The sequence below is a fragment of the Caretta caretta genome, chromosome 1, assembly GCF_965140235.1.
Source record: "Caretta caretta isolate rCarCar2 chromosome 1, rCarCar1.hap1, whole genome shotgun sequence".
Lineage (NCBI taxonomy): Eukaryota > Metazoa > Chordata > Testudines > Cheloniidae > Caretta > Caretta caretta.
In genome coordinates, this window is record NC_134206.1 from 123578783 (window position 1) to 123603612 (window position 24830).

The 24830-nt window shown below is 39.5% G+C and overlaps 1 protein-coding gene across 3 annotated transcripts in view; it reads right to left on the reverse strand.

Annotated features, from left to right (window-relative positions):
• The window catches only part of HERC2 (HECT and RLD domain containing E3 ubiquitin protein ligase 2), a 206911-nt gene that overhangs the window by 129705 nt on the left and 52376 nt on the right, over window positions 1–24830 (reverse strand). For all 3 annotated transcript variants that reach the window (XM_048858958.2, XM_048858973.2, XM_048858967.2), the window contains exons 8-23: window positions 21055–21165; window positions 19895–20066; window positions 19017–19190; window positions 17404–17592; window positions 16563–16714; window positions 14960–15117; window positions 14744–14857; window positions 13601–13852; window positions 12353–12546; window positions 11078–11278; window positions 10149–10377; window positions 9892–10016; window positions 5772–5950; window positions 3290–3474; window positions 807–962; window positions 191–376 (exon numbers count right to left, since the gene is read on the reverse strand). In XM_048858958.2, the coding sequence (XP_048714915.2) occupies window positions 191–376; window positions 807–962; window positions 3290–3474; window positions 5772–5950; window positions 9892–10016; window positions 10149–10377; window positions 11078–11278; window positions 12353–12546; window positions 13601–13852; window positions 14744–14857; window positions 14960–15117; window positions 16563–16714; window positions 17404–17592; window positions 19017–19190; window positions 19895–20066; window positions 21055–21165 (2777 nt within the window). The remainder of the gene's footprint in view (window positions 1–190; window positions 377–806; window positions 963–3289; window positions 3475–5771; window positions 5951–9891; window positions 10017–10148; window positions 10378–11077; window positions 11279–12352; window positions 12547–13600; window positions 13853–14743; window positions 14858–14959; window positions 15118–16562; window positions 16715–17403; window positions 17593–19016; window positions 19191–19894; window positions 20067–21054; window positions 21166–24830) is intronic.

Below are 24830 nucleotides of genomic sequence, written 5' to 3' on the forward strand. Positions count from 1 at the left end.
TGATAAAATAAGGAAATGTAAAAGCGTTGGATTTAAAGACAATTCAAGAATACAATGGTTAAAAATGCTTCTGGTGCTTTGCTTCATGAGAGAGAATTCTAAATATTGGAAGAGTGTTAGAGTCACTCAGAAAACTTTTCTGTAAAGCCCCAACTAAGTATTTTAACTGCTTTAAATAAGTAGAACATACCCATTATGCCGGGCCATGCTAAATCCTCATTGTCATCTCTCTCTTTTCCAGGGGCTAGATGGTTAAATCTGTCCAGATGCTCTAGCAGGCCAGCCAACAGAGGAATAGCACCAGCTTCCTGCATCAGTCCAGCATTTTTATTGAGAAGCAACACTATAGAAACTACCAACTCCGGAAGAAGAACACCTAGAAAACAGAAAATACTCACACTGAAGTTGAGACAGATATGTACATGCCACTTTTGACCTAAGTCACAGCAGTTTATTCTCTTTACTTACTACCTTAAACTGAAGTTTTTTCTCTCCCTTTAGCTTTCCCCTCCTTGCATTTTCTCTTTTTAATTTGGAGAGACTCTTACATTGAGAATGGTTTCAGAGTAGCAGCCGTGTTAGTCTGTAGCCGCAAAAACAACAGGAGTACTTGTGGCACCTTAGAGACTAACAAATTTGAGAGTCTCTAAGGTGCCACAAGTACTCCTGTTTTTAAATTTGAGAATTTCTTTTTTAACCCTTATTAAAAGTTTCAAGGAATATCAACAATATAACCTGAATGATTATGTACTAGGAAATGGGATGTTTGCCTATAAACTGATTTTCCACAAGAAAAAGAAAGGTACCTGTTAAATCTCCATCCACAACCCGAGATACTTCTGCAAAATGTCTGTGACTAGTGGATGCAATGCTGATTGCCACAGGTAGTATATCACCAATGTGTGTGCACAAAAGTGCTGTGTATTTCTTTAGCAGAGAACCAACTCCTAGAAGCTCAGGACCTATGAAAAAGGAGGGGCACAGAGAATAAACTACTTAAGTGAATAAACTAAAAGCTGCATTTTGGATTATATAGTACTTACAAGCCCCTCAAACACCACCTCAATATTAGCATTCAATTAAGAAAACAGAATAATTTATTTTTGACAAAGGATTAAGCTTAAATCCCAGATACTGACTTAAGAGCACAGACCAATCTGAATTTAAATAAAGCCTGCAACCATAACATCTGGAGCTGTAATATCATTAAATCTCCTAAACTAAGTAAGCCATTTCTAGTCTGGTGTGAGGCAGACTTTCAGGGAAGTTTTCTTTGACACTGCTAGAAGTTTTGCTACCAATTTAGTAGGTGTCCTTCTTCCCGCCAAGTCAACATTGTAGCAGTGAGCCAGCACATTTTGAATGTGCTCTGATGCTGCAACCACCATTTTTGTTAATGTAATATCAGGTGGCATTAAAATCCCATGGAAGTTTTCAAAAATATAAGGTGGGTGTTTAAACCAGAGTCCAAGCCAAAGTTCAATTTGGATAATTACAGTCTTTCCATGTAATATTTCCAACTTGTTTTAATTTATTATTTTGTACTAAAGCATTTGGGCTATTCTAAATCTATCTCCTTACTGTTTGCCGTTTCCTTTGCCTCCTTCTCAATACACTTGGCTTTGTACCATTCCATTAAATTATCTCTTTTCTTAGAATACTCTCCTAACTGTTGCCCATCAAACACCCTCTTCTGTCCTCATTCAAACCCCTTCTTAAAATTCATTTCTTACAAAAATCATCCCTACATTATTAGTCCTACCAGCAATCTCTCCCTACCTTCTTCTTCCTGAATCCAGAATATACACTTTGATTCTCAGATAGCAACACATTAAAAACATGGAATGAATCTTTTTCGTCAGGCATTGCTTACATTTGTCGTACTATTTAGTCTTAAGAATAATATTGCTATGCACTGTTAATTACTGTTTCACACTAAAGGGATTATGTTTTCGTGGTGGAATGCTCTCTCTAGTTTCCAAGGTTTACAGTGTGCTTTAATAATCTACAGAACTGAAGACATTACAAAAACTTTCAGTCATCATTTAATGAAGTAGATTAAAAAAAAGGAAAAGTGGAACTTTCAAATTCATCACCAAACAGAAGCATAAGCCTTCCTAGTTTACACTTCTGACCTAAGGAACAACCCAGCTAAAATACACTCAAACAACTCAATATTTCACACTTATCATCCACTTTAATAAAGACAGAGTCACTGCCTGTAAAATACATATATAAAATCGTATTCTCCAACAAGAGGGATCTGAACAAAGCTGTATTTTCTCTAAATTGGAAAAGGCAAAAAACATAATAATTAAAAATAAATTATTGCTGTTCGACTAACCACCTTTCATAACAAAGGACAAAACACAGTTATTGTTCCTGCACCACCTAAAAAGCAGATTTAAAAAAAACTGTTCTTGATTAATGTATCTGTTCTAGGTTAATTCAATTTACTGAAATTAAATACCAATATCAAAAACTAGTTTCAATTAGCCTTTTTCACAACAAACCCTGCTTCACTATGCTAACAGTTAAAATAGCAGTCATAAGAACATAAGAAGGCCACACTGGGTCAGACCAAAGGTCCATTTAGCTTAGTATCCTGTCTTCCGACAGTGGACAATGCCAGGTGTCCCAGAGGGAATGGGTAATCATCAAGTGATCCATCCCCTGTCATCTATTCCCATCTTCTGGCAAACAGAGGTAGCGACACCATCCCTGCCCATCCCGGCTAATAGCTATTGATGGACCTATCCTCCATGAACTTATCTAGTTCCTTTTTTACCATTATAGTCCCAATTTTCATACTTGGGAGTCTAACATTAAGCATCTAAATCCCATTTCAGTGCTTAACTACATATTCTAGGCATCTAAACTACCACTTTGGTGCCCGAATACAGATTTAGGTGCCCAACTGTAAACACCGAAATCTGAAAATTGGGCCTGTTAAATAGGGTACAATCACACCTTTTACATTTTCTCTGACAAAAATTTTACTTACATTTATTAAATGCTAATAGCTTTCTCAAAGAAGGCTGTTTTCTGCTGATGTTCCCATAACATATGTTTTGACTATTCTGTTTATATTTACAGTTTGTTATATTTCAATCTGCTTAAATGGAAAACAGTTTAGAAAAAACAGTTCTCAAACCAGCGTGCCATGAAGCAAAGGAAACAGTATCTCAATTTACAAAACATTGTAAAACACGAAAATGGTAAATAGCAAACCTGTTTGGTAGCACAGGTATTACAAACAATGCGTAAGCCTTTTAAAAAAACAACGTACCATATGTATTAGGGACCTGCCCAACATTCTCTCCTGGGTAAAGTTTACTAACAAGTAAACGCTGAAAACGTAACAACAAGTCCAAAGAAGCAGACCTCTCTTTACTGTAATGTTCATGGTCCAGGCAGGAAGAAATGCGACGAGCCACATCTTTTAGCTTGGCTATAGTCTGCGAAGCGATGTTCCTAGTTGGTATAACAGCATTATAAAGCACTTTAAAAGAGCAGCTGGTGTTTCAGTTAGAAGCCTGGAGAAACAAGGATTAAGCTTTCGCTGGGATTTTCTCTAACTGTTGAGAATTAAGACACCTATGCGAGGGTTCACTGGAGAATGTTATTTTTTGGGGGGTAAAATTCCAAAAATATTCGTTTGTTTCTGTAAATGGGACTCAATCACCACACCTTATCTCCACAATTTACTATGAAGCAAAAGATTTAATGATCTGAACAACGTGAAACAGAATGCTATATAGAAGAAAGTTGTGGGGTGGCATATATTTTAAGAGTCCCATTTATGAATGATTTCCTTGCGACACAGTCACATCAAAGTGATAAGTGTTGTAAAAGTTCTCAAATTTTGTCACCCCTTTATTTCTGCTAACCCACTAAGTACTCGTGTGGCTCACAGGAGGTAGCAAGGACCAGGCTTGCTACACTGATTGCTTATCTACAGGAATCCTAAAAATCCGTCTCCCATGGGAAAACATGGGAAAAACACAGAATTTGCATTTTTATGGAGACCCTTGAGTTTTTACACAGTAAAAAAAATAAACACATATAGTAGAATCCCGTGCCCAGCAGCGCACACCCAGGAATATGGGAAATTGACGCTTCAGCCTAGGGCAGCGGGACTCCTGCTGACAGATTTCATTTTAATTGCAAGAAAATGCAGATTTTTATGTTTTTTATCAGAGAATTTTGTTGATTTTTTTTAAAATCACAGAAAACTAGGATCCCTGATTATCTGAGACTCCCGCATAGTGGTAAGAATCGAACACCCAACTTTATTCCTCCCTCAAGCCCTAGAATTGACGTGTATCAGAAGTAAGGGGTACCAATATCTCTTTCCAAAGCCAATTCATGCTATTGCTGGCATTTCTGTTCTTTCTCTATTATGAACTCTTCGCAGTGGAGGATGAAGTACCACAAGGCCTGGGAGCAAAAGAACAACAGCTCTCCCTAGATCTACAAACAACTATTGCAGAGTGCAGCAAGGCCAAGTGACCTCCCTCCGGACTGGAGGGCGAGGGACTACACTCCCCATGGTGGGCAGAGCCGAACACGCTCCGCCCCCCCCTTGCTGGAAATACCAGGACGGGACAAGGAATGCAAAGGGATGGCTCATTAGCTTTGTTGAGGAGGAGCCAGGGAAGGAGACGGATGCCTCCACTCTGCTGCAGCACCCTAGAGCTGAATCTGTGCTCTGCAGCACCCTGCCCCCAGGAAGACTGGGCCTGAAGAGGGACTACCATCCGTTGTGTATCCTGAGGAGCCAGAGGACCTGCGAATTATAGAGGTACCAAACCCCGAGGAGGTATGAAGTAGCCCCAAGGAGGTATGAACTGCCTGGCTATCTTGCTGACTGACTCTAGGTCAGCGTGTTGCAGCTGGATCCCGGCTGGCCCAGTGGTGGACCACTCCGCCACTGCTAGGGCCCTAGGCTAGGACGTGGTGGAGCTGGGGCAGCAGACTCCCTGCCCAGGCTCCCTGCTTATCTGAGACTCCTGCATAGTGATAAGGAGGCCTGTGTGAATCTACCGTCCATCAAGCTAAGACACTAGACTCAGTTGGTGCTCCCCTAGACGGTATGGATGCTCACCCCTACGTGAACCCCTAGACTGTGTGTTTGCTGGCTGCCTTAGCCTACAAGCTGAGGCTACAGCCTGCTCTGCCTCTCCCAAAGGGCTAGAGCCCCAGACTGTGTGTCCTTGCTGGCTGCTTTGGCCAGGAGGCTTAGGCTACAGCCTGCTCCCTGCTCAGCCCCACCCAAAGGGCTAGAGTGCCAGACTGTTAAGTACTGCCGGTCCCAGCTGAGGGGCTGTGAGCTAAAGACCCGAGGGTAGGGGCAAGAGCACCAGACTGTTATTGCTTGTTTGCCTCTGTTAGATGGACAGAGAACTATAGACTACTTATGGCTCAGCCCCGCCAGCATGAGCCACACCCTAGGGTTACTGCCCAATACAGCAATGCAGAATCGCCTCCCTCCCCACAGGAAAGTGAGGGACCCCTACACAGGGTCTTCATCTTTTCTACGCATTAAAACAAAGATAAAACCAGAAAACTACACTAAGGTAAACAGAATAAGCATATGTTCAATATTTCTAGTTTCAGGAGGCAGAAGGACTGATGGGAAAAGACTGAAAGCATACTTGATCACCAGGGCTCATTAACTGTTATTTAGCTCCATGCTTCACAGTAGGATGAATCTAAAGGGATTTTCTTTTGTAAAGACTCAATCATGACATGTTTAGAACAAAGAATACCTCAGTAATTGCTGAATCAGTTGAACCAAAGGTAAACTTTGCTTCCCTGCAGACTCATAGATCCCAGTATTAATAAGGTCTTTGTCTAATGGAGTCCTACTCCTATGAAGTGTTGAAGCATTTGCTTCCTGTTCATCAATTTCTTTTTCTTTCTGGGCTTCTTTTTTTGCCTCAATATCCTACAATACAAAAAACCATTAAAAGTTAAAAGCAAACAGCACATCATCAGTAGACGCCATCATTTATCTCATGGATATGATCATGCTGCTCTGTAAACTCTAAGTAGGAAAACACAGCATAATGGCTCTCACCTATGCCACAAATGAAATTAAGGGTATATCTACTCTGCACACTCCTTTCAGCAGTGTGTAGAATATATACACTACATGCCCCCTCACATGGGAACAAATAAATAAAAAGGGTAGACCATGAGGTACTGCTTAGGTGAGTAAAGATATTCCTGAACCCTGTGAGTATGTACCCTACAGGGCTCTCTTCTCACCCAAATGGTGTCTGCCTTTCTATGTTGCTGTTTTTAGCAGTGTAGTGTCCCAATATCTCCCTGCTGCTGGAGTTTTTTTCCCACTGCAAGGAAAGTCTCCAGGAATGGGGAAAGGCTCTGGCAGCTCACCTCTGGCAGCTCCACCTCGGCAAGCCTTTTCCCACTGCCTCCCCCTGCCAGAGCCTTCCCCTGGCACACGTAGCCACATACCACAGCGTGGATGTAGCCTGATCTAAACTGCAGCATGTAGCTACACATACCTTATACACCACCACAAGAAGTGTGCAGTGTAGACATAACCTAAGTACACCAGACAAGTTTATTTCACATTCCACATTATGCAGACATCTAGCACATTTTCACAAATACAATTTTAAAAGAGAATTTCCTACTTGCTAAACCTTTCCACCAACGCAGGCTAATGGGTAATGCCTCCCCTATACATGTTTCACCCATGAGAGCAAACAATGAGAAGTTTGCATTTTGGCATGCAGTTAGGCTCCACACACTTCCACCAGCTTCTCCAAAGATTACTCCCAATGAAAACTGAAAACTTTTCACAAGAGAAGAAAACAGTTCACCTCTTAAAAGGTAAACTCATATATTAATATAGAGGGATACTAATACTAAACCTTTAGCTCGGTCAAAAAAAGGCAGGTATCTTAATTGGAAGCTGAAACTCCACGAAATTGACAGGTAAGATTTTTTTGTGTGTAAATGGGCAGCGTATGACTGCTCTTTTGTAGGCATCAGCTCTACATGAGGCAAACAGCACCTGGCCCATATGAACTGGAGGACCGGCAAGCCCTGATTCTTTGTTTCAGAAGAAACAGGTGTCTAGGTGTCTCTAGTCTGAGTTTCTGGAAAAACAGATTGAAATATTCCCTGCGAACACTCAGATTATGCCATATCCTCCTTTTTTTGCTCTGAATCCAGAGCAGAAATTAATCAAAGGAGTATCATAGTTGTGGTGAAAAGATGACAAACTTGAAAAGAAAAATAAAGCACATGAACAGGACCATTTTATCCTAATGGAAGAGCATACAAGGAGATCCAAGGGACAGTTAGTCTTTCCCAACATTCTGATCAAGGTAATTGTCACCAACACCTATACTCTATATGATAAAAGAGAGGAGAACAGAGTTCAAAGGCAGAGTGACACAGGTCATGAAGAACAGGCTGAGCTCCAGCATGAGATATAAGACCTAGGAGGAAATCAAAAACACGCTAAGTCTCATGGGGAATGGGAGACTAAGGGGGGAGAGCCTCACTTCTTCTAATGGCAAAAAGGGCTGATGCTTGAACTCTCAAGGAAGCAAGTGAGAGGCCTTTATTAAAGTATAGCTGTACAAAACAAAGAATGGTGAGAAGGTCAGACTAACTGAAAAAAATTCTGGAGACCGCAAAGTGTCCCAACTATAGTATACTACGGAGATTCTCTTCCTACAGGACAGCAGCATCTCTATGACTTTTTTTTAAGTTTTCAGTTTATTTAAAAAGCTTCTCTCATAAGCCAGGAAAACAGACTAAGAAAAAAAAAAGTGGTGCATGAAGGGTCAGTACATCCTATTACAGTAGGGATTTTGGAAAAAAAAGAGTCTGTGTCCTCAAGACACTTCATATAGTCCATATAAAGGAGTCCTTCAATGGCTCAATATGTGAAATTATGGCCATATCTACATTACGGGCGCTACAGTGGCTCAGCTACAGCACCATAGCTATGCCATTATAGCGCCATATGGCAGATGCTTCCTACAGCAATGCAGAGGAGGGGAGGGGAGGGGAGGATTTCCCATCACTGTAGGAACTCCACCTCCCCAAGCAACAGTAGCTAGGTCAACGGCAGCATTCTTCCATTGACCTAGCTGGGGCTACACAGGAGGTTAGGTTGGCATAGCTGTTGCCCTCAGGGGAGTGGACTTTTCACATCCCCTGAGCACTGTAATTAAGTCAGCCTGACTTAATCTTGATTTATTTTTCTTAAGACTTTGCACAGCAGCAGGATCAGGGAAAAACAAACTACATGTTAATACCATGGGACCAAGAGAGATTGCTGCATTACTTGTAGGCAATCTTGGAATTTACCTACTTCTGGTTCCAAAGCAGTCAGAAGATACTATCTAAGAAGTTGCATTCCCCTCACAAAAGAAACAGCATGCAAGTTTCTTTCTCTCAGGACATGCATATTTGGTAGGCCTCATGTTTTTCTTCCTTCCCAGGAAAAAAAGAAAAGATCCCTGCAGCAAGTCTTTCCCTGACAGTTCATGCATTCGACCACTGCCATGCTATCTATAAGTACAGATGCTGTGTAGCTTGCTGCTTAAGCAAGATCTATTTACAGCTCTGGGCTCATGGACTAAGCACCTTCAGTCATTCTCACATGTAGTGTGTTCTCCATTCTGGTGGATTTCATTCAAAAGGTCAGCTGAAGCCAGAATGGGCAAACCCTTCAATGACCAAGGATTTCACTCATCTCAAGGATATCACTACATATCTAACTCATCAGAATGGATCCTTGAGAAGAACTCAAATGGAGCTGGCCTCATGAGCTCCATTTTAATGGTGCAGTGGAACATAACATCTATAGCTTGTCTATCTCCTGTAGTACTATCCTAGAGTGTGTAGTTTAAGGATTAAGGAAATACGCTTTTAATGCTGTACTAGACTGTTGTTCTGGATCTGGCGGTTTCAGATTGAAATTCCAACTGGACAAGGTTACCAGTAACAGTGGCTTTCACATTTTGGTAGTGTGACTCATACTTTGTAACAAATGTTACGAATAAAGAAGTTCAAGTTTCAGAGATTGCTGCTTACTATTTATGGAGTTTTTGAACTGAGATGCTTAACTAAAAGTGAACTGCTCTGCAGGAGTCCTTCAGAGATCAAAGGCCATTTCAAGTCTGGCATGTGGAATTCACGTTTATGCATTCTTCTGCGGAAGCCACAGCAATAGGTGCTGTATATCTGACAGGTGGTTTTATACACTGTGCCTCACTTGAAAATAGTCAAATATACTCACTATTCATTTAAATTTCTATCGAATTTATATGTAAACCTGAAATGCAAGCCGTAAATTACTATTATGCTGGGGGTTAAGTGAAGCCTCATCGAAGATGATGGTACTAAGAGCCACCCTTCATTCAAGACAGAAGAAAGAAGCAGTTAAACTCCTTTTGGAGTAAGGTAACAATAGGACCCACTGCCAGAAATACAGGCCAAATGCAAGGCCAGTCAGGAGCTGAGCCACGTGGATGGAGGGACTTAACTTAGGGCTGAATCCAAAATACAGAGGTCTGGGTTTTGTTTCGGAGGATGTATGTGTGTCTGAGCACACGCAGCCAGAAACACCACACAAGCAGGCAGAAGGTAGCAAGATGGCAGCACAAAGCCAAGGACAACCAGAGAAGCACTTGTAGTGTGACCCTGAGAGAAAACTAAGAGAGCTTTTTGGATAGTGTTGGCTGGGAAGAGAGGCTTGCAATGCTGAGCAAGAAAACTGCCCTCTGTCTGATGTAAGCCTGTTTATTTGCAAAGAATTTACACCAAGTCCTGTAAACAATTGTATTATATGCATCTTATTCTATTTACATAGTAAATGGTAATATTGTTGAAATATACCTGAATTTCTGCAGTGATAGCAGCATTTAAAGCAGACTCTAAACCTCCATCAGCCATCAAACTGCCCACCAAGAGGTCAATCATAAATCGACGGCCTGGACTTACATTCATTTCATTTCCTGAAACTAACAAAACAGAACAAACATTTAGTGGTCTAGAAATTCAGATGTTCATTTCATTTCCTGAAACTAAGAACAGAACACACACACTGGACTAGATATTCAGACACCAAACAGTTTTCCATCATTAAACCATACCTGCACTGGGTAAGAGAGCTGAAAGAGCCCTAGCTCGCTCCTCTGCTGTTGGCAGCAACACAGACCACCCACTCTGCAGCACTGCTTGAGCAGCTGACTGTACAGTATTAAGAACTCCAGCATTACTTGCTAAAGTTACCACTGACTGTTTCAGGCTATTCAACAAGACGCTGCCTAAACCCAAGCCAAGGCACTCTGGATCAACCTGGTGACTGATGGCAGCATGTAGCTGAAAGAAAAAGAATCAGTTTCATTTAGCGGTGACATAAGAAATGAAGTTGGACAAAGTCAATCATGCAGACACTGAATACAAATACGTCTACTGGTCTAAATACTGGTCTAAATTTATTAGAAATAAATTGCAAAGCTAAAGTAAAAATACAATTACACCCAAGTAATATATACACTAATCTCAGCCAGTATCTCAGGATATCTAGTGAGCAATAATTACTTCAACTTAGAAATTACCTAAACATCCCTGTACACACCGTTCTGTATTATCATGGACATAATGTACTTCTAGCTTCCTAAAGATGTCCAGATTTGCCCCAAACAGGAAACTCATTTTTAAGAAGGCAAATTTACACACTGAAAACCCAAAGCCTTTTCAGCAAGTGGTATATTCAGCACATATCCAAGATTAGTCAATTTACATTTTAGTTTTACAGTTCATCTTAAATCAAATGCAAGAACTGTTCAGAAAACATTAAACCAAGAAAGCAAGAAAATTCATGGTTAGGACTGAAAACCCACCCTTAGCTTTCCACCTTTTGGAACTAAGATGCAGGAATAGCTTGTTGTAATGTACCAATTTAATTTTAAGTGAACAAAAATGTTTTAAACACTTAAAAGCCCCTATCTTCTTCCAACCAATTTACTGAAGCATTTTATCTGAGTGAGAACTCAGACACATAAGAAAGCTACAGTACCTGAAGTCTTAGAAGATTTAAGGTTGCAACAGCCATACATTCCTTCTCTTGTGGTGGTGGCCAGTCAGAGGTGCCATCCATTCCCTCAGTCACTTGTCTCAATAGGAGATCTAGCTGTTCAAATGTCATTGGGCAAACATCCACCACAAACGGCACACGCAAACCAATGGACCATTCAGAACAAGATGACCAGGCAAAACTCTATGTATGGAAAGGAAGAGTAACAGTTACTTTCTCTCTAATCAATGATAGGCCTATTATGAGATACCAGTGCTTTATTTAAGGAACTAGGCTCAGGAGCTATATTGTGACTTTAGATTTTTGATGAGGTGCAGGATGAATGCAGCTGTGGCTCAATTCATTTACATTATCAAAAAGCGCTCCCCTCTTGCCAACAGCTAAAGGTGTCCAACAATCTCAAAAAATTACTATTTCCTATCATATTTCTCAGAGACCTTCTATGCCAGTCCATACATCCTTCTTTAATTTTGTTGGTGGAAGAGTAGGGACTGATTAATTCTTAAAACCTAAACTAGCAATTGCTAATGTTGTTAAATGCTATTGCTCAGGAAGTCTTACTGACAGGGAAGGCCAGCTAGGCCTTTTTTGGAGAAGCAACTACAAACAAACTGGGTTGTTTTTTGTGTGTCTCCATCTGCTGGTGTCACGAAATATTCATGTGTCACAGCTGCTACAGGAACCATTTAGACCAGTGGGGCGCAAGACATTCTCTAGGGGAAAGGGGAGGTTTAAAGAAACTTCGGCCTTTTGCCCCTTTAAAAAAAAACAATCATACAAATAAAAGCACAGGTTGGCTTATTTTTAACAATTTGGTGAGTTTCATAACTACAGTAGGCCTACTATACCTTTAAAATTAATTTTGATTCTCATTTTAAAACTCATTTAATGTTTAATAATTGATATTAAAAGAAACTAGCAACATATAGAATAATAGTTGAGAGCCCAGGACCTCTCGCTTGAGTCAGACACTCAAAACACTAATCTAATGAATGGTCTCATCTTTGTGTTTCCCCTCCACTTTCCAGCATGAAAAACAGTTTCAGGTTACAATTAATGGGGTGGGGAGAAGCGGGGGGGTGGGGGTGGGAACGACAATTTCTGTGAATGGTAAAGTGGGAGGGACACAACTGGAAAAGTTTACGTACCACTGATTTAGGCCATAGGGAGAAGTAGGAATTAAATTACTGTCCTACACTCATCTAAATCCATAGACAGGGCTGAAGACAAATCCTGAGTAACAGATTCAAAGTTTACCTGGGCAGGCCCACAAGCAATTCCAACAATGTGCTTTCTGTCTAATCCTGGGAGAGCAGCAGGCTCTGGTTTGGTGATCCTCAAAGTATCAAAATGCTGGCACTGATCATTGCTCCCCCAGCTGTGCACTTCACTATCCTCCGTCAGTGCCAAGCAATGGGTAGATCCAGCCACCACATCGACCACTTTTTTCCCTGATAGCAAAAAGTGGACAAATATTAAAGTGTGCTTACTGCAAAGATTGCATGCATTTTTAACAGGAAAACCATGAGTGGAACAGCTTTTGTGTTTCAATCACCACCAACTACTAAATCTACAATTAAAAATTAGCAGAGTTAATATGTCAAACTGCAGTTTTACCTTTCACCTCAATAAACTGGAAGAGCCGATCCCAAAAAAATCAGAAAAGTTTAAAGAGACTTAAGCTATCTGAAGTGCCAATGTATATAGAGCTGCAAAAATCCTGTGTTATTTTGCATCCCTTCAGTTTAGTTGTTGATTTAGAAGAGTTTGTTGGCATTTCCACTATTAAATGGAAAAGTGACTAGACAGCGTCACATGCTGAAGTTAATTGGTGCTGCCACCGCAACTCAGAATTTCTTTTCAATTAGATGACCTAATCACAGTAGAAATGCAATGGATCAATATGTCAATTACAAAGATTTGTAATACCCACTTCATAATACTGTCTTTTCTCATCTGCCCTAACCGTATTTCAGGTTTGTTTTTAAAAAAAAAGTAGGCAACAACTTTTGGCTCTTTTCTGAGCCAAACATGCGAACGTGCTTAACTTTAAGCACATGAGTAGTCCCATGGTTCTCAACAGTTCTATTCATGCATGTAAAGTTAACCATGTGCATGTTTACAAGTTTGGAGCCTAAATGAGTTTTATACACAAAAATTCTTCAGTCAGGCTACGTGAGAAAAGTAGTAGGAATAAAGAGAAAGCCAAGACTATAAAAACAAGAATTTTCAAGTATTAAAAGGTTTTAATAGAGTAGCATAATGAGTCTGTTGGAATAACAGAAGTAAAATCTCAGATAAAAGGCACAGGGGTGGCAAATATATTTACTGTTAAATACAAGTAAGCTACAATTTGACATCAATGAGAGTAGTGGTGAAATTCTTTAAGTTATGATACAATATATGATAAAAGAAAATTTTTCCACCAAAAACTAAGTACTTTTGACATTTTCCAACTTTCTAGTTGATAAAGAACTGTGATTGCCAATTTTGTGTTACACTTACCTTGCAAGCCTTCCAGCAGTTTAGGATATCGAACATGCTCTTCTGTTCCATGCCCAAGCCTCTGATTGTCACCTTTCCCCCAGGAGTAGACCTGCCCATCTTTTGTTAAAGCAACAGAAAACTGACTCCCACAGCGTACTTTCACAACATCCAGGTCCTGAAGCTTTTCTATCAACTTGGGAGTCTTGCAACCATCACTGCCACCTCTTCCTAGCTTCCCGTAATCTCCATCACCCCAAGACCACACCTGGCCTAGAAAGGAAGACATTACACTGATCTTTCAGGGTAAGTTACATATATTGAAAAAAATTAGTAAATTATTCAAATTAGAGCTTTTGGAATTCACCTAAGTATACCCATATGATGAGTCTCCAAAAAAATTCAGAGTTCACGCATGCTCAGTATAGACTTGTTAGAATTTGGCAGCTAAATTCTTTGAGGATTCTGTCTGTACTGAGGATGTTCCAGCCCAGAGCTCAAGGGGTTGAGCAAGATTTTCCTTGCAATTTCTCTTCCTGGCTGATCCAAGCTGCTGTGGCCCAGGCACAGGAACTGAAAACAGGGAGAGGCTCTCCTGTGCCTTCAGTGCTGCCCCTGCTGATGTTCAGGCAGCAGGAAGGAGAAGGAAGAAGCTACACTGAAATGCATAATTGTGAGAAATGGGAGGCTGCATGGAAGCACAGTGGCAGGAGGGCAGGACCCAATGGTGCTCTGGTGAAAGGCATAGGATAGAGTTATGCCTATCCAACAGGGGTGTGTTACAATTGTACTCTGACCACTTCAAAGAAGTTTAAATCTCAAAAACAGTACTGGAAGTCTAGGTAGGTAAAAGATATTTTTGTGAAAAGGAGGAATATACAGCAGAACAGCTGGTGAACTGAAGAGATGTCTGAAGAAGTCTGAGTAACTATACAACTGGAAAGAGTAGCAAATTATATAAATTTAGTGAACTTTTTTCCTTTACTAATACTTTCAATTCTTAAATGTGTATTAAAATATAAAATAATCACCTAGAGACTATTCTTCAAAACCACTTTCAGTTTGAGATTCTCTTATAAAATTCATTTTATGAACGTTAAGCATAAGACCTGCACCACAAATGTCTTCCTAATGACACTAAAGACAGCAAGTTTAGCAACTAACCATTTTCAGTCACTGCAAGAGTCTGAGCATCTCCACTTCCACAGGCTACATCAATAACCTTCAGTCCTTTCAGCCCAGTGACCAGCATTGGGATAGTCTGATCTTCACTGGAACCTTCAAAACAAAAAATAATCACTTTGTCAAAAATACCCAAGAGACAAACATTTAAATTTTCACAAACGGAACACCGTTCTTTAACAAATTAGAGGAACATACCATGTCCCAGTCTGCCATAGTTCCCTCGTCCCCATGTATACAACTCTCCCTCAGCAGTGATGGCTGCGCTGTATGTACTTCCACATGCAATATGAACAACATGTTTCCCAGCCTGCTTTCCAGATAAAGCAGATATCATCTTTGGTTCTTCTAGGGGCCTATTTAGAAAGAAGACAAGAGTCTCAAACAGGTAACCTGATAAAGTAATTATGTGAAATGAGCCGTGGTAACCTGTCTGCTAGAAAATAAACTGATCATCCCTATCACAACTACAAACCTTACTGACTGCCAGAGACAGCAAGATATAAATGTACCTGTAAGGAAAATTAAGGTTGAGGTTGATCAATAATAAACACAATATGTGAAGCACTGTGGAGAAGTTTACACTACAACTGCCTGTGACATACTAAAGTCTGATAACTAGTATTTTTACCTCCAAATAAGTCAGTCCAGTGGTTTACACAAGCCCTATACTTCATTGTGGAAAAAAAATGAACTCTAGTTGCTTTATCTGAACAACTCCTTCCCTGCTACTCTCAGGCACAAGACAGGAGTACTTCCTTACCCTGTGACGATATGTCACCGCCGTGGTGAAACGCTTATCACCTCTGGGATAGCAATTCAACACACAAGTATTCAAGTACACCTCTACAGGATACTGCATGGAAAACACTAGTTCAGCTACAGAACAAGACACTCACTCCTACTTTCTGGGCAAAAACAGAGCATTGCAATGTTACTGTTTAAACACAGGAAAAAAGGGAATGGGGAACACACAACAGTCTGCATTTGCACTGAACCATTCTGAAACTGATTTTGCAAGTAAATAAGAAGGGCAGAGGGAGGATGTAATTTTACAGTTGATAATACATGCATGTGCTGTTCTGAAGTTGGATTGTTGTAAAGGACATTTTGGATTACTCAGCATCAGATTTCATAAGTGGAGCTGGATTTCTTGAAGATCCTTATGTTAACATTGGTTAACACATTAAATACATTTTTTTGTCATTTTGTATAGCCAAAAATCAGTATTCAACTGAGACAAATATCCTTAAAAGACCTCCTAGAAAATTCCAGTGCATGGTGAGTTGATCTAAGCTAAGCAAGCTACAAGTAGAGTTGTATAGGAATACGTTCTGGAGGAATCTTATTCATGACATTCCCTTCATACATGTTCATTGTTGTCTAAAATCCATTAAAAAAACAACTTAGTTTTCTCTCTCTCTCTCTTTTTTTTTTTTTTTTTTGAAGAGGGAAACTAGCTCTTTCCATTGCCATTAACAACAGCAATTTATTTGCTGGTCTAATCATGACAACATAGTTAAGACAAAATCTAAAGGAATGTATGTTTGTAAACCATCTTGCGTTGCTTAATTTCTTATCAACATTTGAATGATACGTATGTACTGGAGGACTTGAACAACCATAGCATACTATGTTATCTTTTGCCTATTGTCTTCTCACTGTAAGTGGCTGTGTTTCAGTAACACTTACTAAATGTCTGAATATTTAATCCTACCTTAGTTTCTAACATTAAAGTAGAATATCTGTAAATACATTCTATGCTTAAGCTGGTGAGTCAATGGTATTTTATTACACATACACTGTGTCCCCATGGCCTAGTCTTCCACCATCTCCACAACCCCAAGAGAAAACTTCTCCAGTTGCTGCCAAGGCGAGATAGTGATGACCATCTGAATGTGCTGCAATCTTCACAATATTTCTAGAAGCAAGACTCTGCACCAGCTGTGGTCCCTGTAAATTAGTTAGAGACAACGTACAAAGAAAAGTTACTTATGTTGCTCAGAGTGTTGAAAAAACTTAGACAACTTGATAATTAGATTTTTCCTAATAAGGCCTTACTTCAAAGCTGTCCATTCCAGCATTAAATTAATGAAACCAGAGAACCATGCCAGAAGTTCAAATCCAATATTTGGGCTTGGTAAAAGACAGAGGATGCTCTGGAGCTCTCATTTTGTCCCATCCTTATAATGCATGTAATATATATTAAACTGGCTTTTGTCTGATCATTTCAGATAGTCTTAGCTGCATATTTTTCTGTTTTAGTATAATTTTGTTAGGGAATTAATGCTTAGGCAGTGGTAGTCAAAACATTTATTAGCTTAAACGCACTTCATGCTAAGCAATTGCCATGTTATATGGAAAGAAACGGCAAAGCAAGACCACTGGAAAAGAAAAAGGGCACTGTTCATGAGGCTGGATTGTTGCGAGCACCATAACAAATATTTATAACGTAGGAAAAATTCTTAACATGGCAAACAAAGGTGACAAACCATTGCTCCTGAGGGTTCAAAAACAAGGATTTTAAGATTAGCAGCAGCATATTATCTCCACTACACATCTGAATTATTAGAAAGAACAATCTCATAGCAGCATATTTTACAGAAAACGGTATGTTTAGTATGGATGTAAAAATCACCTACCAGTGTGTCACTGTTGTATGCCTGCGTGTAAACTCGTCCATTTCTAGCTAAGATTAAAAAACGTTTCTCTGCACAGGCAATTTGAATAACTCCGAGATTGGCAAGTCCTTCACACTGAATTGGACCACTCACATTAGCATAATATTTCCATCCTATTAAACCCCAACCTATGACTTCTTGCAGAGATCCCTGTAAGGCAACAAAGCTAAGTAAGAATTTACAGTTCACTACACAACTTAATTAAAACGCAATCACCAGTGTATTTTTTTCTAATAATTATGCTGCTTCAACAATACTTCAATCAATCAGTATGCATGGTAGCTGTAAATGTAAGACAACAGTGAACCTTACCTATTAATAAGTTATTAAAAATAGTCTCACACATCACAATCTCATAGGAAGATACCATAAGTGGGTGAGGTAATATCTTTTATTGGACCAACTCTGTTGGTGAGAGAGACAAGTTTACAAGCTACACTGAGCTGTTCTTCAGGTCTCGGAACGGTATTCAAAGTGTCACAGCTAAATACAAGGTCAAACAGATATTCTTGTGTTTCGCTGTATCTGTTTGACCTTGTATTTAGCTGTGACACTTTGAATACCGTTCCGAGACCTGAAGAACAGCTCAGTGTAGCTCAAAAGCTTGTCTCTCACCAACGGAAGTTGGTCCAATAAAAGATATTACCTCACACTCCTTGTGTCTCTAATATCCTGTGACCGACATGGCTACAAGAACACTGCTTACAGAATATACCATAAATATTTATAGCAAGTATGTAGAGAAGATCTTTCAACCAGTGAAGTTATATAAAAATTTGAGGGTTTCTTTAAATTGCTACTATATCGGAGCAGTCTGACTTAAACATTTAAGAAATTTGGTCTTGACCATTTACTTTGATGGGCACTAGGAATAGTACATTTATGGGGCAGGATCAGCCATCGGTTTTGGAGAATGACTTACTTGTCATTCTGTAGAAACCTTTGGCAGATGGGTAGACCAGTAACAATGGCTCCAGAATAAGCCACATTCCGATAACCCCGGCGGTACTGGGAGGAGGGGATAAGAAAAAGGGAAACAGAAGACTAAGATCCCAGGGCTGAAAAAGTAGCTTGGAAAACAAAAATAAAGAGTATAAGAGGATTTTCCTCATTCCACTGAAAGTATTAAACTCTTTGGTACAGTCCATATATGTTTATATCCACTATAGGATATCATTCAGATATTACTCCTGAACTGCTTATACAACTTTGGATTCTTTTAAATTGAATTACAGAAATTCTGAAAAAAGTTCTAACTATAAAGAGATTTCAATCTTAAATTATACCTTACCTCCCTGGTCAGATACCTTGTTTGGCTATGGCCAAACATGAGGAAAAGAGGCAGGGAGGTTAAATACTCAGACTACTATAATCAGACAGCTATGCATTGTGGAAATTCACTTTAGACACTCTGTATGAAAATATTTTAAAACCAATCGTTACACTTCTCTGGGCACGGTCAGCTAAGTAAACTGATGATTTATTAAAATCATTGAATTTTCTTGGATAGTTTAAAGAGTAAACTAATTTTCCATCTACATACAATCATTTTATTTGAGAGTATATGAGATTACCTTATGAGATGTAGGAGAGCTACACTGTGGAGGCATACATGGAGTGGCCAGGCGATCTAAGTGGGCCATGATCACAACTGCCGTTTGTCGTAGATCAATAGCTAGCTCGTTGTCCTGTGGTAAAGTCAGATACCTCAGAAAACTCTCATTGGGACTCAGGGAGTAGGACAGCATCTAAGAAAGCAAAGAAAAGCAGTTAAAAATATAAGAAAGTTAAAAACAGGAAAATATTCAGAGTACTTTTTACACACCCGATACGTTCTTTTCCCTTATTTCTCTAGATACAGATATGGCCTATTTTGTGGATACTCAGCATCTGTAATTGCTATAGAAGTTAATAAGGGACTCAGCATCTGTATATACTATTCCTTCTTCATGCAAGCAACAATTTTAATTACATATATATACTCTGAGAAATACACTGTTAAATTGTGTTGATTACCACCGAGTAAGCCACTATTTCAGTAACAGAAATTGATGTTACCTTTGTATCAATTGTGCTATTCTGTACTTCACAATAAAATTTAAGAATGTAATGATGTTTCAGTAAAACTCATGGGAAAAGTTAAATGTTCAAGAAAATTAATCCACAGAGTTGTAGTACCACATAAAAACTGTTTCTACAACAAAATCTAAAATGCAGTATTTATTTCAACATACTACAAACTTCTAATCTGCCATCCGGAGATAATGCAAAATTTACATACTGTTATACAACAGTTGTATATGTATCTTGATGTGTAAGTTACTACTACAAAAGTGGACTTACAAACTTTAGAAGAGTAACAATGAGTGTCTATACTTGATTGCTAAACAACATGACACAAATAATTGGATACTAGATAGAATTTACCTGATAAATGAACAAACACATATACCTGAATCTCATCCTCGGCGTTAGGTATGTCTTTATTACAGATTATGCTCTGAAACCTTTGCAGCAAAGGTAGAAGGGGTGCACTTGTTCCTTGTGCAGATCGCTCATTATCTGTTTCCCTTGTTCCATTTTCCCAGAGTTGAAGCAGCAACATAACAGCAGACAACATTTGGCTGAAAGAGTAAGTTTACCATCTCTGTTGTAAGCACTCCTACAGAAGTTATTTGAAGTTCTACATTAAATCAAATTTTAGAAGATATGCATGTTTAGTAGTATAAATCCTGGATTTTTTATTCAAATAAAACATACTGAAAATGGATTCTGCAACATAATATATATAATAAATTGAAAGTTGGATGAAAATATTTTTTGGAGTTAAGGGGTATTGGGGCAGAATCTACTCAAAGATAGCTCACTTAAAAGCTTTGCTGAGTTGAGGGTCCCCCCCGCCAAACAAAAGGGTCAAAGTGAAGTACAGTTTTTGAAATTTTGAGGTGTTTTTTTTTTTAGTTTTGGTGTGCGTGCAAGTTTTAGCTTTGATTATTCAGTATTATTTGGTTATTGACTAAATGTATCCTTCGCTGGTATAAATCAGCACAGCTCCACTGGCTTCAATGGAACTATACCACTTATACCAGATGAAGATCTGGACCAAATGTCCACAAAAAAGTATTTCAGGATAGTTTTAATGTACCTTCACCTCCTTTCTTGCGAAGTTTTAGCTACATAGGAATTGCTATTTTGGCTCAGAACAGTGATCCATCATTGACCACAGACAGATCTTGATGATTCACAGAAATATGAAAGAAGCCTTCTAGCAGAAAATTATCTAATAGACTTCCCTCTAAAATATGTTTCTTTCTAGTCCCCATCAGTTAAATTGGCTTAGACCCTGAAGCATGAGTGCTTAGTATTCCCTAATTTTCTATCTATATTTCACCCTTCACTACCCTTCATGATAGGAAATTATGGTTAAATCCTGGCCCCACTGACATCAATGGGAGTTTGCCATTGACTTCAGCTCTAATCATTAAGGAGAGAACCCATAGGTGTTGCATCAAAATGTTAACATTGAACTAATGTAAACTAAATCCCAAGAATTGCTCAGGACATTTTAATACGCACTCTTGTTTGAGAGCAGAAAAGTGCTTCATTTCTCACCTTAGTGTGCCCCTCTGTACTGCCAGCTCTAACAATATAGCAAGTGCCAAGTGCTGATCTTGTAAAGGAATGTTGGCTGGCCCCTTGGAACTTGGAGCTCCATGTACATCACTATTTAAAAAAAAAAAAATTTGAAGATGCAGAAATTAATGTTTGCAGCATTAACACATTACATGAAGTTTACAAAGAAACCAGTGGGAAAAAACAAAACATATCTGTGCAACTCCAGTGTCTGCAAGGTGCTAGAGGATGTCAAAATTTATAGGAAGACTATAAGCTTTTGGGGCAGAAAAATATCTAGGAAAACAGGCTGAGGATGAAGCATAAAGAATTGACTCTTTTGGGGAGGTGCTGAGGTTTATTTTTAAAATAAATAACTATCCTCAACTACGATGCTTTTCAGCTGTGCTGATAATAGTGCCGGTTTCAATCCATGTTATCTGTGTTCAATTTTTGGAAAGTAGTGAACAGCAAAGACCAAAAACATCTGTTTCAGGTGACCTAATTACTATGGTTCCTTTGACAACAAGAGACCCAAAACCCATAAGTGGCACATACAGCATCCAGAAGCATCCTTAGGTCCACTTCCTCTTGAGTACTGCACAAGTCTTGGACTTAACACTTCTACTGGTGATGGACTTTGGTCCTTCACCATCTGAAAAGCCTTGAAGCAAGAAGAACTGCTTATGTTGCATTTTGAACCATATATTCACAGAGGAATTTTACAAGTGATTGCTTATTGGATGCCATGTTTAGAAACTTTTTCCAAAGAGGCTAGGGCCTCCACCAATCACCTGCTATTTCCCGTATCCAGAGCCATCCCTTGGATAGGATGAATCAGGGCAACCGCTCTGGGTCCCGCGCTTTGGGGGACCCCACGGGACTGTGTGATTGGCCAGTGCAGTCGGTCCCGGAAGAGACAAATCTGTCAGTTCCACCCCGGTCCCCACAACCCCCTAGGGACAGCCCTGCCTGTAGCCAACCTTATATCCTGTCCAGCACTCTCTTTGCAGTTTTCAGAGTTACTATTGTCATATCTGTCAAAAACTTCGATTGAAGAATTAGCTTTTCAAATCCTTTGAGGACCTGCCTCAAATACTCAGCAGCCAACTCATTGAATGTGTGGAATGCGTCATTTGTACGACAGCCTTGGCATCCCATATATACACTGGAGGTTCTTTGTTGCATGCTTTTAGCGCATGGATTTTTTTAGATTGAGATTCCAGCTGATGCCCTCATTCAGTTTTGTCTGTTCTTCTCATTGTTCCATCAGCATGGAAGAGGGACACAGGCAGCACAGGTCTTATTGGGTGACTAAGAACAGTTGACATTGAATCATCAAATGCACCTCTCACAAGTTTCTTCATTTGTTCTCCATAAACATTGCTATTTTCAGCAGAGACTTCTCTACACCTGACATTACATGTAGTCCAACAGATATGTTGATAAGCACCTCTGCATGAGATTCAGGGTCGAATGAATTTGTCATATTGCTGACGACATGGTTGGTAAGAGCTGTAATGTATTCTTCATCCCTCTTCAGTGCATAGGCTAGGACTTGTTTGTGAACTTAGTCTTAATTACTTCTTGGTAGGCTACTTCTTTCTCTCAGCTTTTCCATATTCATAATAAGCTGTGTATTCTCATCTCTAACACTAATGCTGACCTGTGCATAAGCGTCACTGAATTAGAAAGCCAGTTTCTAGAACATTTTAAAGGCTAATACTGCATACATAGGCAATTTACAAATTAAAACCTTATATCAGGCAAACTACATGCTGCATTGTAAGTACAAAAACTTACAAATGGAGAAGCATATTAGGAATCCATGTACATTTAGATCTATTCACTGTGCAGTGTAACCTATGGGCATGCAATCTACTGCTACTGGTTCACAACCTTCAGTGAGACTGATCTGCTCAGCAAATATCAATTGCAAATATAGAAAATTATTATAATCTCTTGTGAAATACTTTGATAATTAAGAATATCTTCTTCTTTTCCCTTTATGCCGCTTTTCCTGGTGAGGGTCGCGGCGGCAGCATGCAAAGTAGGGAGGACCACGCGCCCTTTCCGTCCACAACAGGTTCCAGCTCCTCCTGGGGATTCCCCAGCGTTCCCATGCCAGCCAAGAGATAGAATCCTTCCATCATGTCCTGGGTCAGCCTCAGGGCCTCTGCCAAGAGGGATGTGCCCAGTAGAATATGTGATGTGAAAACATTTCACATTAGTATACTGCAAAGTGTTGCTATTCACCATTTTTGTCACATGCTAAACAGCTTCATTTCTGGGAAAAACATGCCCATGCAAAACCAGTAAAAATCTTTTAATACATTGTCGTTTGGTAGCTTTGACCAATAACCACCACATTAAGGTGTTGAAATTAATTTCAACAGTGAAAACTGTAGTTGCAGTCCTGTTGCAGTGTTTCTGGAACGGTGCAAAAAATAACACACATTTTGTGTACCATTGTTTCACCTCACCCACAGCTTTATAGAACCACTTGACAGTGCCACGTCATACCTCTTCTAAACGTACATAAAATAAGCTTTCAGATTATATATAAGAACATAAGAACGGCCATACTGGGTCAGGCCAAAGGTCCATGAAGCCCAGTATCCTGTCCTTTGACAGTGGCCAACGGCAGGTGCCCCAAAGGGAACGAACAGACAAGTAATCATCAAGTGATCCAAACCATCTCCCAATCCCAACTTCTGGGAAACAGAGGTTAGGGACACCATTCCTACCCATCCTGGCTAGCAGCCATTGATGGACCTACCCTCCATGAATCTATCTAGCTCCCTTTTGAACCCCGTTATAATACTGGCCTTCACAACACCCTCTGGTAAGGAGTTCCAGAGGATGACAGTGCTTCGCGTGAAAAAATACTTTGTGTTTGTTTTAAACCTGCTACCTATTAATTTCATTTGGTGGCCCCTTGTTCTTGTATTATGAGAAGGAGTAAATAACACTTCCTCTATACAACTCATGATTTTATAGACCTCTATCATATCCCCCCTTAGTCGCCTCTTTTCCAAGCTGAAAAGTCCCAGTCTTATTAATCTCTCCTCATACAGAGGCCGTTCTACACCCCTAATCATTTTTGTTGCCTTTTTCTGAACCTTTTCCAAGTCCAATATATCTTTTTTGAGATGGGGCAACCACATCTGCACGCAGTATTCAAGGTGTGGGCGTACTATGGATTTATATAGAGTCAATACATTTTTTGTCTTATTATCTATCCCTTTCTTGATGATTCCCAACTTACTGTTTGCTTTTTTGACTGTCACTGCACATTGAGTGGATGATTTCAGAGAACTATCCACAATGACTCCAAGATCTCTTTCTTGAGTGGTTAAGAGCTAATTTAGACCCCATCATTGTATATGTATGATGTGGGTGCGTGTATGGTAGATACATTCAACTCCAAAAATATGGCCCTTTTCGGAGATCAGCCACACCCCTACTGTGTGGATCCCAGGATCCCAGCCTTGAGCGATATAGCTGTGTTGGCAAAAGTTTTTAGTCCAGGTCTCTAGTATTAGTTTTGCATTGACATTGCTTCCCCACTTCCAGTTTGCATCCTAATTTTATAGAAAATTTTGATCATGAGTGTTCATTTGAATATGCGTTCAAGTGCAATTTAAACTAAATATTTTTGTACAATTTAAACTAAAAAGGACAATGTATTGTTCAATATGGAATTCTCATTCACTTTTACATAGCATCTCATTAAAGATTATATATATGCCAAGTCTGAACATTAAAAGTAGCCC